The sequence below is a fragment of the Cucurbita moschata genome, unplaced genomic scaffold (genome assembly GCF_002738365.1).
Source record: "Cucurbita moschata cultivar Rifu unplaced genomic scaffold, Cmos_1.0 Cmo_Scf00006, whole genome shotgun sequence".
Classification (NCBI taxonomy): Eukaryota; Viridiplantae; Streptophyta; class Magnoliopsida; order Cucurbitales; family Cucurbitaceae; genus Cucurbita; species Cucurbita moschata.
Window position 1 is genome coordinate 1,508,824 of NW_019268522.1, and position 14,058 is coordinate 1,522,881.

Sequence of the window (14,058 nt, forward strand, 5' to 3'; positions counted from 1 at the left end):
ATTTTAATTTTTTTTAGGTCAATCATTTAAAACATTCTATAAATAAAATTATTTAAATTATTAAAAACACTCATAAATTTTAAAATAGGTTTCAAATGTGTGTAGAATATGGGTGGAAATTATAAAAAATTCATTTTTACGAATTAGTATTGAATTTCGTTTTAAAAAATATCTTTAAACTTTTAAATAGATTAAAAAGATATATTTTATATTTAAGAGATTATAAGTTTAAAATTATGATAAAAGGCTTAATTTGCTTTATTTATTTATATATATATTATTATTATTACTATTATGTTGGAAATGGCAAGTAAATGTGAAAAATGTGGTCTCTTGATTTTTATTCAATTAAAGCATACTCTAAACCAACTTTGTAACACTATTTTATTTCATGTTTAATGTAAAGATAACCGCCATCCGCCGCCGATTATCCCTCGTTCCTCCCTCTCGGACCCACATGAGGCGACAAAACCTCTGTCGGGCTCATCAGACAATGTGTAGGTATATATCTGATTAGTCCACTTTATTTTCCTGCTTTGTCCTGTTCCGAACAGTGTTTTGATGCGTGTTCCATAAGGAATTTGAACTTCCGGATTAGCTGGAATGGCTACATTAGCTTTACGGGTTTGTTTTAATTTACCCCTTTTTGTTGCTGAATTGTTCATTTTGTTGTCAGCTCAACGCAGAACGTGTTGGTTGGGTTGTTTTTGTTCGACAATTCAATGGGATTCTCTCTCTGTAATATGAATTCGGTTTATTTAAGCTGTTCTTTAAAGTGATTAGCGCTGAATCTTGAAATTGTTTTGATTTTTGGAAGCTGAAGAACGTGTCTAGCTTATCTCATTGCTTGCAATAAGACATGGCATCTTGTTTAGGCGTTGGGGTGTCGATGTTTGGAGGTTCAGTTCAACGGAATAGAGCTTCTTTAGTTAGGGAGAGGGAGAGGAGTTGTTCTTCAATAGGCAAGGGCAATGGAAGGGTGAAATCTAAAGGTGAAGAGAAGAAGATCAAGCTGAGAAATGATGTTCCAGAGAAGTTGGAGCCATTTTGGGATGATGGGTATGGAACTATGACATTGAAAGACTACTTTGCTGCTGCTAAGGAGTTTACTCGGCATCGTGATGGCGGTCCGCCGCGCTGGTTTTGCCCTGTTGCATCTGGATGTCCATTAAAGGGTTCTCCAATTCTTTTGTTCTTACCTGGTAATGATTTTGCACCAGCTGATAAGTTCAAAACTGATATCAAATTTATAAACATGGAATGAATTGTTCTAATTTGGTAGTATTGGTTGTGTACTCTTTAGGAGCGGATGGCACTGGATGTGGCCTCATTATGCATCATCAAGCTCTTGGGAAGTAAGCCATTCACTTCTCATGCTGTTGAATTGATACTAAATGAAAATTCAAACTAAATTTACTTCAGAACTGAAACATGCATTGTGACATCCGACAATCCCACATTGGTTGGGAAGGAGAACGAAACACCCTTTATAAGGGTGTGGAAACCTTTCCCTAGCATACGCGTTTTAAAGCCTTGAGAGGAAGCCCAAAGAGGACAATACCTGCTAGCATCCTTCTCCCTTTATAAGGGTGTGGAAACCTTTCCCTAGCATACGCGTTTTAAAGCCTTTAGGGAAAGCCCGAAAGGGAAAGTCCAAAGAGGACACTTCGGAACTGAAACATGTATTGTGACATCCTACAATCCCACATTAGTTGGGGAGGAGAACGGAACACCCTTTATAAGGGTGTGGAAACCTTTCCCTAGCATATGCGTTTTAAAGCCTTGAGAGGAAGCCCGAAAGGAAAAGCCCAAAGAGGACAATACCTGCTAGCGGTGTGCCTAGGCTGTTACATGTATCCTTATCTCTTGACGTGGTTGTTTTTGATGAATTGTGGAACATTCTATCGCTGTAAACTGGTTTTGTTAAAAGTATTCCGGACCGGGCATGGAAGTTTCTTTTGTAAAATGTGGAACGGAGATGATTCTTGTAGACATATGGACGTTATTTGGATAATAAATATGCTTGAATTGGTGACATTTCTTTTGCTTGTATGTCGATTTAGCGTCGATTAAAGCAGCAATCTACTGATGCAGGGCTTTCGAAGTTCGGTGCCTACATATTCCTGTTCAAGATAGAACGCCATTTGAAGGTTTAAACGTTTTCTTTATTCCTAGAATATTTTCAAGGATACAAGTTTTATGAGTGCTTCGTGAGTCAACTTTTCCCACGTTTAAGGAATTCACGTAGATTTGTTGATGCACTTAAAACTTTAACTTGTGAGGTCTGTTGGGATCGCACAATAATGCACACACTCGATCTAGATGAACACAAAGAACTGGAGAGAGAATACAGAAAGTAAATTTTCAAAACACTGTCTAAAGGGTATATATATGGTTCGGTTTACTATATATAGCTTTATCGGATATAACCATCTACTATATATGACCATTTTTCTTTGAATAAGGAGTAGACTCCATAACCTAACAAGGTATAGATTGTTGTTGATTGTTCATTAACTAGAAGTGTTTATATACTGCTGATGAACCAAACTTGTGTTATCTGAAGGACTCGTGAAACTCGTTGAAGAAACTATCAGGTCAGAGCATGCTCCTTCCCCGAACAAACCGATTTATTTAGTCGGGGACTCATTTGGAGGATGCTTAGCACTTGCAGTTGCATCACGTAATCCTGTAATTGACCTTGTTCTGATCTTATCAAATCCAGGTTGGTTCCATATTTGCAGTTTAGCTTCAAGTTCATTTAATCACATGATATGGTTTGGTCATGCAATTTTCAGTGTCTTGACAGTTTTTTGGCCCTCCATCAGCTACATCTTTTGGCAGGTCTCAATTACAACCCTTGTTACCTTTGTTAGGAGCTATGCCTGATGCGCTGCACGAAACCGTTCTCTACCTTCTTAGCTTTGTTGTGGGTGAGTAGACTGCTACTAATTGTCTGTTTCTTTCTTTTTATGTGATGTCCCACATTGGTTGGGGAGGAGAACAAACCACCATTTATAAGGGTGTGGAAACCTTCCCCTAGCGGACGCGTTTTAAAGCCTTGAGGGGAAGCCCGAAAGGGAAAGCCCAAAGAGGACAATATCTGCTAGCGGTAGATTTGGGTCGTTACACTTTAGGTATATAGGATCATAATAGGAAATCTAGCAGAAAAACGAGCAAGAAAAGGCGAAGCGTTCTCTTGGTTTCCTGAGAGCGATAACAGCCCGAATCTAATGGGTTTCACAAATGCGCTTACGTGACAAAGGAGGATAAATTCCCTGTCTTTTGTTTTCCATCCATCCTGCCACTCGTACTTTTGTTGAAGATTAGATTCATGATCACTGTTTTCTGGGATGGTAGTGAAATGGTAATAATGGAAGTTTGGTGGCTTATATATTGGCAATTTGGAGATTTACTAAGGACAAGGTCGTGCTTCTGGCATACCATTGGTCTCACCGAGTACTGAGATAAAGAGGTCCCACCTTGGTTGGAGAGGGGAACGAAACATTCTTTATAAGGGTGTGGAAACCTCTCCCTAACAGACACGTTTTAAAAATCTTGAGGGAAAACTCGAAAGGGAAAGCCCAAACAGGACAATATCTGCTAGCGGTGGGCTTGGGTTGTTACAAATGGTATCAGAGCCCAACATCGGGTGGTGTGCCAGCAAAGACGCTAGCCCCCAAGGGGAGCGGATTGAGGAGAAGCCCGAAGAGAGAGTCTAGAAGGGACAATATCTACTAGTGGTGAGCTTAGGTGTGGAAACCTCTCTCTAACAACGCGTTTTAAAAACGTTGCGGGAAAACTCGAAAGGGAAAGCCCAAAGAGGACAATATCTGCTAGCGATGGGTTTGGGTTGTTACAAATGGTATCAGAGTCCGACATCGGGTGGTGTGCTAGCAAGGACGCTAGCCCCCCAGGGGAGTGGATTGAGGAGAAGCCTGAAAGAGAAAGTCTAAAAGAGACGATATCTATTGGCGGTGGGCTTAGGTGTGGAAACCTCTCCCTAGCATACACGTTTTAAAAACGTTGAGGGAAAACTCAAAAGAGGAAGTCCAAAGATGACAATATCTGCTAGCGGTGGGCTTGGGTTGTTACAAATAGTATCAGAGCCCGATATCGGGTGGTGTGCTAGTAAAGACGCTAGCCCCCAAGAGGAGTGGATTGAGGGGAAGCCCAAAAGAGAAAATCCAAAGAGGACAATATTTGCTAGCAACGGGCAGCTCAGTGCTAGTCCCATGCTTCATTCTATCACTGCCTTTTCTTCTTACAACCTTAACAACAAAGAATGGCAGGATTAAATTTTAACGATCTAAGGTTTCTGACTACTTTGTTTGCTTCCATTTCCTCTTCTTTTTCTTTCACCACCAATCAAAACGTGTCAATGAAGGATGATGAAGATGTTGAAACTAAGGCTCCAAATTACTCGGTTAAATTGATAATGTTCATGTCAGCATGGTTATTAGATTCAAGGTGGGAATTAACTGTGAGATCCCACGTCGGTTGGAGAGGGGAACAAAACATTATTTATAAAGGTGTGGAAACCTCTCCCTAGTGGACACATTTTAAAACATTAATGGGAAGCCCGAAAGGGAAGACCCAAAGAGGACAATATATGCTTGCGGTGGGTTTGGATTGTTACAAATGGTATCAAAGTCAAATACCGGGTGGTGAGCTAGCAAGGACACTGGGCCCCCAAGGGGGGTGGATTGTGAGATCCCACATTGGTTGGAGAGGGGAACGAAACATTACTTATAAGGGTGTGGAAACCTCTCCCTAGTGGACACATTTTAAAACATTGATGAGAAGCCCGAAAGGGAAAACCCAAAGAGGACAATATATGCTTGCGGAGGGTTTGGCCTGTTACAAATGGTATCAATGTCAGACACCGGACGGTGAGCCAGCGAGGACACTAGTCCCCCAAGGGGGGTGGATTGTGAGATCCCACATCGGTTGGAGAAGGGAACGAAACATTACTTATAAGGGTGTGGAAACCTCTCCCTAGTGGACACGTTCTAAAACCTTGAGGGGAAGCCCAGAAGGGAAAGCCCAAAGAGGACAATAACTGCTAGCGGTGAGCTCGGACTGTTAGGCTGTTACAGTATCTTACTCTAATAACAACTCAAGCCCACCGCAAGCAGATATTGTCCGCTTTAGTCCATTGGATATCCCTGTTAGCCTCACAGTTGTAAAACGCGTCTGTAGGGAGAGGCTTCCTCCACACTCTTATAAGGAATGTTTCGTTCCCCACTCCAACCGATGTAGGATCTCACAGATGAACGGTGATGGATCCTCTTTTTCGGTAACTTACTCCAACACAAAGCCGAAAGCATTATTTCGGAAGGTTAATCATTAAGAACTTATCTTCTTCAAGTTTCATTTTGAGATATAACCTTCCAAACGTTTCTTTGTTTTACATATAACCTTTTTCCTTTGTTATCTTTGTTTGAATGAGATTTACACTATAAATACTTATTGATTTATAGCTATGATTAAAAGGTAAAATCATGTTTATTTCTACTGCTACACCAGGTGAACCATTGAAGATAGCAACAGTCAATGTTGACAGAAAGCTTCCTCCAATGCAGCAATTAGAAAAAATGTCACTCAACTTGACTTCTCTACTACCATATCTCTCGGTAAGGACGATATGATGTCGCCTTTTCGTTCTGTCTCTATTCGTTGTCGATATCGTTGTTATCTAGATCATATTTCAAAAATTGAAAAGTTTCGACCACTCTAGTAGACGCGTTTTGAAAAAAAGTTAAGATTTTTGTCACGGTTAGCTAATACGAGATGAGTTTTTTCAGGATTTAGTTAGCATTATACCGAAGGATACCTTTCTTTGGAAGCTGAAGCTGCTCGAGTCAGCTGCTGCTTATGCTAATTCTCGTCTCCATGCTGTTAAAGCCGAAGTACTTGTGCTAGCCAGGTTTTTACCTGAACTTAGTGTGTGTGCATGGGTGTGAGTGGTGTCTGTGTGTTTATAACTGGAATTTCAATGCAAAAACATTGAAAGAATGCAAGAGCTAAAGTTCACAAAAAGAGAGACAAATGATCAAGTAAAACAAAACTTAAAAGGATAATAGTTACAAAAAGGTTTTGCCACCATAATCAATGGACAAACATTAGGACCTTACATAGGACCAAACTTTACTCAAGGTTGTGAGATCTCACATCGGTTGGGGAGGAGAACGAAACATTCTTTATAAGGGTGTGGAAACCTCTCCCTAGTAGACATGTTTTAAAAACCTTGAGGGAAGCCCGAAAAGGAAAGCCTAAAGAGGACAATATCTGTTAGCGGTGGGCGTGGGCTGTGACAAATGGTATCAGAGCTAGACACCGGGCAGTGTGCCAGCATGGACGCTGGGCCCTAAAAGAGGGAGGATTGTGAGATCCCACATTGATTGGAGAGAGGAACGAGTGTCAGTGAGAATGTTGGGCTCCGAAGGAGGGTGGATTGTGAGATCCCACATCAGGGAAATGAAGCATTTTTTATAAGGAGGTGGAAACCTCTCCCTGGCAAACGTGTTTTAAAAACCTTGAGGGAAGCTCGAAAGGGAAAGCCCAAAGAGGGAAGCCCTAGCAAACGTTTGCTAAAGAGGTTTTGACACCCTTATAAAAAAATGCTTCGATCTCCTCCCCAACCGATATGGGATCTCACAATCCACCCCGTTCGGGGCCCCGCGTCCTTACTAGCACACTGCCTCATGTCCACCCTCCTTCAGGGCTCAGCCTCCTCGCTGGCACATCGCCCGATGTCTGGCTCTGATACTATCTATAACGACTCAAGCCCACCGCTAGTAGATATTGTTCTCTATAGGCTTTCTTTTTCGAAATTCCTCTCAAGACTTTTAAAACGTGTCTGCTAGGAAATCCTCACCCTTATAAAGAATGCTTCGTTCTCCTCCCCAACCGATATAGGATTTCACAGTCTATCTCTCGTCTATCGTGAACCACTTCCTGCCACAATGATTATGTTCGAGTTCTTTATTTTAAATTGACAAATCATCCTACTGAATTATCAGAATTTGATCGTTTCATAGTTGGTCCAACGTTCATACAAGTGACTACAATTTGTTGTGCCTTTCAGTGGCAAGGATAACATGGTTCCAAGTCGAGATGAAGCCCAACGACTACGGAGATTATTACCGAACTGTAGAGCTCGGTATTTCAACGAAAATGGGCACGCCTTATTATTGGTACGTGAAAATATGGTAGATAACACCATGATTCCTATAAATTTCTGATTAGAAAAATGTAGAGAGCTGCACTATGCTTGTAACACTCTTCTCCTTTCTATCTTTCAAGTAAAATCATATGACTTGTCACCATCATATCATGTAACAGGAAGATGGTATTGGTTTGATGACAGTAATCAAATGCACTAACAAGTATCGTCGATCAAGAAAGCACGATATTGTTTCGGATTATCTTCCGCCCAGTGTAGGAGAGTACAACTACGCGTTTACTCAAGTGACTGGGTAACTTTTACATCAATTATTCATCGAACTAACTTTTCATTGATGTATTGTTTCATCGAGATCAAATTTAAATTGCGATGTCATGTTCTTCCCTTCCGTTTTTCAAGAAAGATGAGTTTTGTCTTTTGACCCAGATCTTCAATCGAAGTAGAGCATAAACCTAAGAAAACGAAAGAACACACATGGACAGTTAAAAGAACTAACGAAATCAACTGAAGCCTCTTGGATATCTTAATTTTCGCAAGTTGCTTACCGTCAATGAACAAAATGTTCTTGTTTTACATAACATGTTAGATGGACACTGTTAGGAGTCACAGATCTTCACAATGGTATGATATTGTCTACTTTGAGCATAAACTCTCATGGCTTTGCTTTGGGATTCCCCAAAATGCCTCATACCAATGGAAATGTATTCTTTACTTATAAAACCATGATCATTCCCTAAATTAGCCAATGTAGGACTCCCTCCCAACAATCCGCAACAATTCTCCCTTCAAACAAAGCACACCATAGAGCCTCCCTTGAGGTCTATAGAGCCCTCGAACAACCTCTCCTTAATTGAGGCTCGACTCCTTCTTTGAAGCCCTCGAACAAAGTACACCTTTTGTTCTACACTTTAGTCACTTTTGTCTACACCTTCGAGACTCACAATTCTTTGTTCGACATTTGAGGATTCTATTGACATGACTAAGTTTAGGGCATGGCACTGATACCATTTTAGGAATCACGGATCTCCACAATGGTATGATATTGTCCACTTTAAGCATAAGCTCTCATGGCTTTGCTTTGGGCTTCCCCAAAAGACCTCGTACCAATGGAAATGTATTCCTTACTTATAAACCCATGATCGTTCCCTAAATTAGCCGATGTAAGATTCTCTCCCAACAATCCTCAACAATTCTCCCCACAAACAAAACACACCATAAAGCCTCCCTTGAGGTCTATAGAGCCCTCGAACAGCCTCTCCTTAATTGAGGCTCGACTCCTTTGAAGCCCTCAAACAAAGTGCATCCTTTGACTACACTTTCGAGGCTCACAATTCTTTGTTCGACATTTGAGGATTCTATTGACATGGCTAAGTTTAGGGCATGGCTCTGATACCATGTTAGAAATCACAGATCTCCACAATGGTATGATATTGTCCACTTTGAGCATAAGCTCCCATGACTTTGCTTTGGGATTCCCCAAAAGGCCTCGTACCAACGGAAATGTATTCTTTACTAATAAACCCATGATCATTCCCTAAATTAGCCAACGTAGGACTCCCTCCCAACAATCCTCAACAATTCTCCCCTCAAACAAAGCACACCATAGAGCCTCCCTTGAGGCCTATAGAGCCCTCGAACAACCTCCCCCTAATTGAGGCTCGACTCCTTTGGCACCCTCAAACAAAAGTACACCCTTTATTCTACACTTTAGTCACTTTTAACTACACCTTCGAGGCTGGGCTACTGCTGTAGGTTACATCCATATTTGGGCCTTGTTACTCCTGTGCATGAACCAACCTTTTTATAAATTTCTCCTCTTATTTACTTCTGTAGGCTGAAAGTTATTATGTGTGGCAGATTATTTCATTTTCTCGCAGGTTCTACAATGTTCTCAACTTTGGGAGATGGAACTATAGTGAGAGGTCTTTCTGGAGTTCCTAATGAGGGTCCTGTGTTGCTAGTAGGTTATCACAATTTATTAGGAATAGAGCTTGCTCCTTTAGTTGAAAGATTTATAAGAGAGAAGCATGTTGTGGTTCGTGGAATAGCACATCCCGAGTTGTTCATGGGAAAACTCGACTCGGAATCTCCTGAAACTTCTATGGTTGACTGGATGAAAGTATTTGGTGCAGTACCTGTCACTGCTAACAATCTATACAAATTGTTGTCAGAAAAAGCTCATGTTCTCCTCTATCCCGGGGGTGCGCGCGAGGCTCTTCACTACAAGGTACTTTACGTTCCTCACTTCCATCACCTCGAAAAATTTGCAGTTTAATAGACTACAACTGATGTCGAGATAGAGTGAACACCATGTAGCTGTAAACTCTAATTAAGCTTGATTTCCTCTTTCTGTTCGTATAAATCAGCTAAGCTAATGAATTTAAGTAGCTTAAACTTTTTGCATAAAATGACGTTTGGAAAGGACTTATCTGTTCTTAGGAATTACAGATCTCCACTATCCACTATGGTATAATATTGATACTCTGAGCATAAGCTCTCATGGCTTTGTTTTGGGCTTCCCCAAAAGGCCTCGTACCAATGAAGAAAGCCATGATCATTCCATAAATTAGCCATTGTGGGACTCCCTCCTAACAATCCTCCCCTCGAACAAAGTACATCATAAAGCCTCTCCTGAGGTCTATGTAATCCTCGAACAACCTCCCCTTAATCGAGGCTCGACTCCTTTCTCTGGAGCTTTTGAACAAAGTACACCATTTGTTTGACATATGAGTCACTTTTGACTACACCTTTGAGGCTAGCAATTTCTTTGTTCGACACTTGAGGATTTTATTGATATGGCTAAATTAAGGGCACAGTTCTGATACCATGTTAGGAATTACGGATCTCGACAATGGTATGATATTGTCCACTTTGAGCATAAGCTCTTATGGCTTTGTTTTGGGCTTCTCCAAAAGGCCTCGTACCAATGAAGATGTATCTCTTACTCGTAAACCCATGATCATTTCCTAAATTAGCCAATGTGGGACTCCTCCCAACAATCCTCGACATCTGTAACCACAAGGTTGCAGAAGCTTAAAGTTTTTCATGTACTTTAGTTTTGCATGATTCAGCTTTTGAGTTTTCAGACTTTTAACATCACGTTATCATGGCATCGAGAGTTCATGGCGGTGTTTTTTCGAGTCAAAATGTGAGAATCCCACATTAGTTGGAGACACAACCCCACATTGGTTGGAAAGGAGAACGAAACACCCTTTATAAGGGTGTGGAAATCTTTCCCTAGCAGACGCGTTTTAAAGCCTTGAGAGGAAGCCCGAAAGGAAAAGCCCAAAGAGAACAATATCTGCTAGCGGTGGGCCTGGGCCGTTACACAAAATGACCTATCTTGCCACCTTTTCATCTAATGGTTGAGGTTAACGTTTCCCATGTTCGTTCATTGTTTCCTCTAAAAACTTGACAGGGTGAAGAGTATAAGCTGTTCTGGCCGAATCAACAGGAGTTTGTGAGGATGGCTGCTCGTTTTGGCGCTACAATCGTACCGTTTGGTGCTGTTGGAGAAGATGATATGGCACAAGTAAGTTTGATTCCCCATCCAATTTGATGATATTCGATTACCATTTGGCAGCTCAAGCATAAGGAGTTGTGATAGGACCCCATTCCTAACCACTCCCCACTCGAACCACTCGTTACTAACCGACTCCTTGAGAAGTTAGGAAGACTCGATTTAACCGACCCAATAATTTGAGCTCGTAAAACCATCAGCCAAACTTGGTTAGGCTATCATAGCTCGATGCCCTCACCTCAAACAAGGAGCCATATGAGCCCGAAAACCTATGGACACCTTTCAGAGACGTGCATATTTTTCATGGTGCAAACTTGTCTTTTTGTTCACTACTTTTCTGGTTATTATCATCATCGTCGTCGTCGTATTTCGTATTTGCAGCTGGTTTTAGATTATAACGACTTCATGAAAATCCCTGTACTTAATGACAGCCTCAGAGAAGTAAATGAGAATTCTGCTAAAGTGAGGTAACTGTTCTTCATCATCATGACAAAACATTTTAGGACCTTGCTTCATGTCTTGTCTCATGTTCCTTTTTGAATAAACAAGCATTACAAATGTCGATCGAAGTCGATTCATCTTTCTGGATGTTGAATATACCATGGTTTCAGGGATGTGGGTAGCGGAGAGGTTGCTAGTCAGGTTCTTTTCGTCCCTTTGCTCTTTCCGAAGATACCTGGTCGTTTATATTACCTGTTCGGTAAGCCAATAATAACTAAAGGGCGAGAGGAGTTTCTGAAGGACAAGAAAAACGCTAACGATCTGTATAATCATGTGAAATCCGAAGTCGAACTTAGTTTAGCTTACTTGATTAAGAAGCGAAAGGAGGATCCATATCGAAGCCTTATCGACCGAACGGTGTATAGAGCCATATACTCCTCTCAACATGAAGTTCCTACATTTGACCCTTGAATTTGGTTTTGTTCTTCCATCCCAGCCTGAAGAAGATGCCTATACTATAAACAGTATATTTTGCTCATTTTTCTGATATATTTGTGGATTTGAATAACTAGACTTGGATAAGTTCAATAAAGATTGATATTAGAAACTCCTATGAGTTGCTTACTTCAGGTGCTAACTGAGCGAGTTCATGGTTTTGAATATTCGTGATGGATGGATTTACAAACTAATGGAAGAAAACTGTGAGATCCCACGTCGATTGGAGAGGGGAACGAAGCATTCTTTATAAGGGTGTGGAAATCTCTCCCTAATAGTTACGCATTTTAAAACCATGAGGTTGAAAACGATATGTAACGGTTCAGTTAGTGGTGGGCTTGGGCTGTTATAAATGGTATTAGAGCCAGACACCGAGCGGCGTGCTGGTGAGGACGCTAGGTCCCCAAGGAGGGTGGATTGTGAGATCCCACATCGGTTGGAAGGGGGAACGAAATAGATCCCACATCGATTGGAAAGGGGAACAAAATATTCTTTATAATGGTGTGGAAACCTTTCCCTAACAGTTACGTGTTTTAAAACCGTGAAGTTGAAGGCGATACGTAACAGGCTAAAGCGGACAATATCGGTAAGTGGTGGGCTTGGGCTGTTACAAATGGTATCAGAGCCAGACACGGGGCGATGTACCAGCAAGGATGCTAGGCTCCCAAGGAGGGTGGATTGTGAGATCTCACATTAGTTGGAGAGGGGAACGAAACGTTCTTTATAAGAGTGTGGAAACCTCTCCCTAGCAGACGCGTTTTAAAAACCTTGAGGGAAGCCTGAAAAGGAAAGCCTAAAGAAGACAATATCTGCTAGCCAGTGGGCTTGGGCTATGACAAATGGTATCATAGGCAGACACTGGGCGGTGTGCCAGCGAGGACGTTGGCCCCCCAAGAAGGGTAGATTGTGAGGTCCCACATCGGTTGGAGAGGGGGAACGAAACCTTCTTTATAAAGGTGTAGATACCTCTCCCTAACAGACGAAATTTAAAACCGTGAGGTAGATGGTAATACGTAACAGGCCAAAGCGGATAATATCTGTTAGCAGTGGGCTTGAGCTATTAAAAAACTTACACAGCAACCAATGATGGATTGTGAAAAGGATCTCCAACTAGTGGTTACAGCAACTTACTTAGCTTCTTAGTGTAACACCCGCTCATCGACCGTTCGAATCACAGGAGTTACTAATGACACAGATAATTTGCTTTAAAAACTAGTCGTGAATCATATTATTTATAAACAGTAAACGTAAAACTAAGTACTATCTCTCAAAATAACTCGTATAAGTTTTTAACAACAAAAGCACATGTACATAAAACATACTCGGAAAAGGATTCCCAGAAGACTCTACCCTGACTGCCTCGTCACATCGGTTGCTCTGCATCACGTTTATCTGGAAAGAAAAATTAAAATAATCTTGATGAGTAAACTTTACTCAGTAAGTAGCTAACTTTTCATTTACAAGTTTTTATTATTTATCTTTCCAGTTATTCTCAAGTTTTATTTACCATTGATTCCTAGTTTCTTTTACTAGGATCGTTGGTTCGTTAAAATGTATTTCAGCTATTCCTAGCTTAGGTTATTGACTCTCTATATGCTTGTCTAGCATTTTCAGACACGTATGCAAGACTTAGCCTCTTTGAACGGATGATCCACAACAATTTGAGTTTAGAAAACGGTGGACGTTGGTAGCCATGACAAGAGACCAACCATGTGAAATCCCACATCGGTTGGAGAGGAGAACGAAACATTCTTTATAAGGTGTGGAAACCTCTCCCTAGCATACACATTTTAAAAACCTAGAGGGGAAACCCGAAAGGGAAAGCCCAAAGAAGGCAATATTTGCTAGCAGTGGGCTTGGGCCGTTACGCACCAAAAGCTTCTAAAACCAGATTTGAAGGTCTTCCGGGGATGCACGGGAAGAGTGACAACCATCCTCGTTGCATTGGAGAGGGACATCGTGATTTCTCTGGAAGTTCATCAGGTTTTTCTGTATTTTTGTTAGAATGTTCATAGCCTTCGGTTCTTTCGCTGTTTAGTTCTTATTCTTCTTCTAGCCTGAGCTGTGGCACTTGAAGATAAGTCTTCTGTGTATAATATTCTCTCTTATTATACATACTTGAAGTCATCAATATAAACTTGTAGCTAATATTTCTTCTTGCATTTCCTCACTCCTGTCATTTGTGTTCATCTAGATCAAGTGTGTGTTGTTGTGCGATTCTAACACTAACGACACAAAAATTGAACTTGACAGCTTTGTACTCAACCCAGAGATAGATCTCATCGACGCACGAAAAAACCTAAACACAATAGACAAATACAAACACGTGGTTGACAATGCCTCCAAACAACCCACGAGTCTAAAATAACCTTGGATATCGCACGTGTCCAAGAGATAATGGTAATTTGTCATC

The 14,058-nt window shown here is 41.1% G+C and overlaps 1 protein-coding gene across 2 annotated transcripts; it reads left to right on the forward strand.

Annotated features, from left to right (window-relative positions):
• Positions 1–513: 513 nt before the first annotated feature.
• On the forward strand, positions 514–13,397 carry LOC111444001 (acyltransferase-like protein At1g54570, chloroplastic). Of its 2 annotated transcripts, XM_023081896.1 has the most exons (13): positions 519–1,202; positions 1,304–1,355; positions 2,095–2,150; positions 2,567–2,725; positions 2,829–2,933; positions 5,530–5,636; positions 5,808–5,929; positions 7,091–7,199; positions 7,348–7,481; positions 9,047–9,416; positions 10,608–10,721; positions 11,091–11,176; positions 11,321–11,751. In XM_023081896.1, the coding sequence occupies exons 1-13, from the start codon at positions 860–862 to the stop codon at positions 11,619–11,621; spliced, it is 2,058 nt and encodes a 685-aa protein (XP_022937664.1). In that variant the 5' UTR covers positions 519–859; the 3' UTR covers positions 11,622–11,751. The 2 variants fall into 2 exon arrangements, with proteins under 2 accessions (XP_022937665.1, XP_022937664.1); XM_023081897.1 differs by lacking the exons at positions 11,091–11,176; positions 11,321–11,751 and adding an exon at positions 13,260–13,397 and having other exon boundaries at positions 514–1,202.
• The last annotated feature ends 661 nt before the right edge of the window (positions 13,398–14,058 follow it).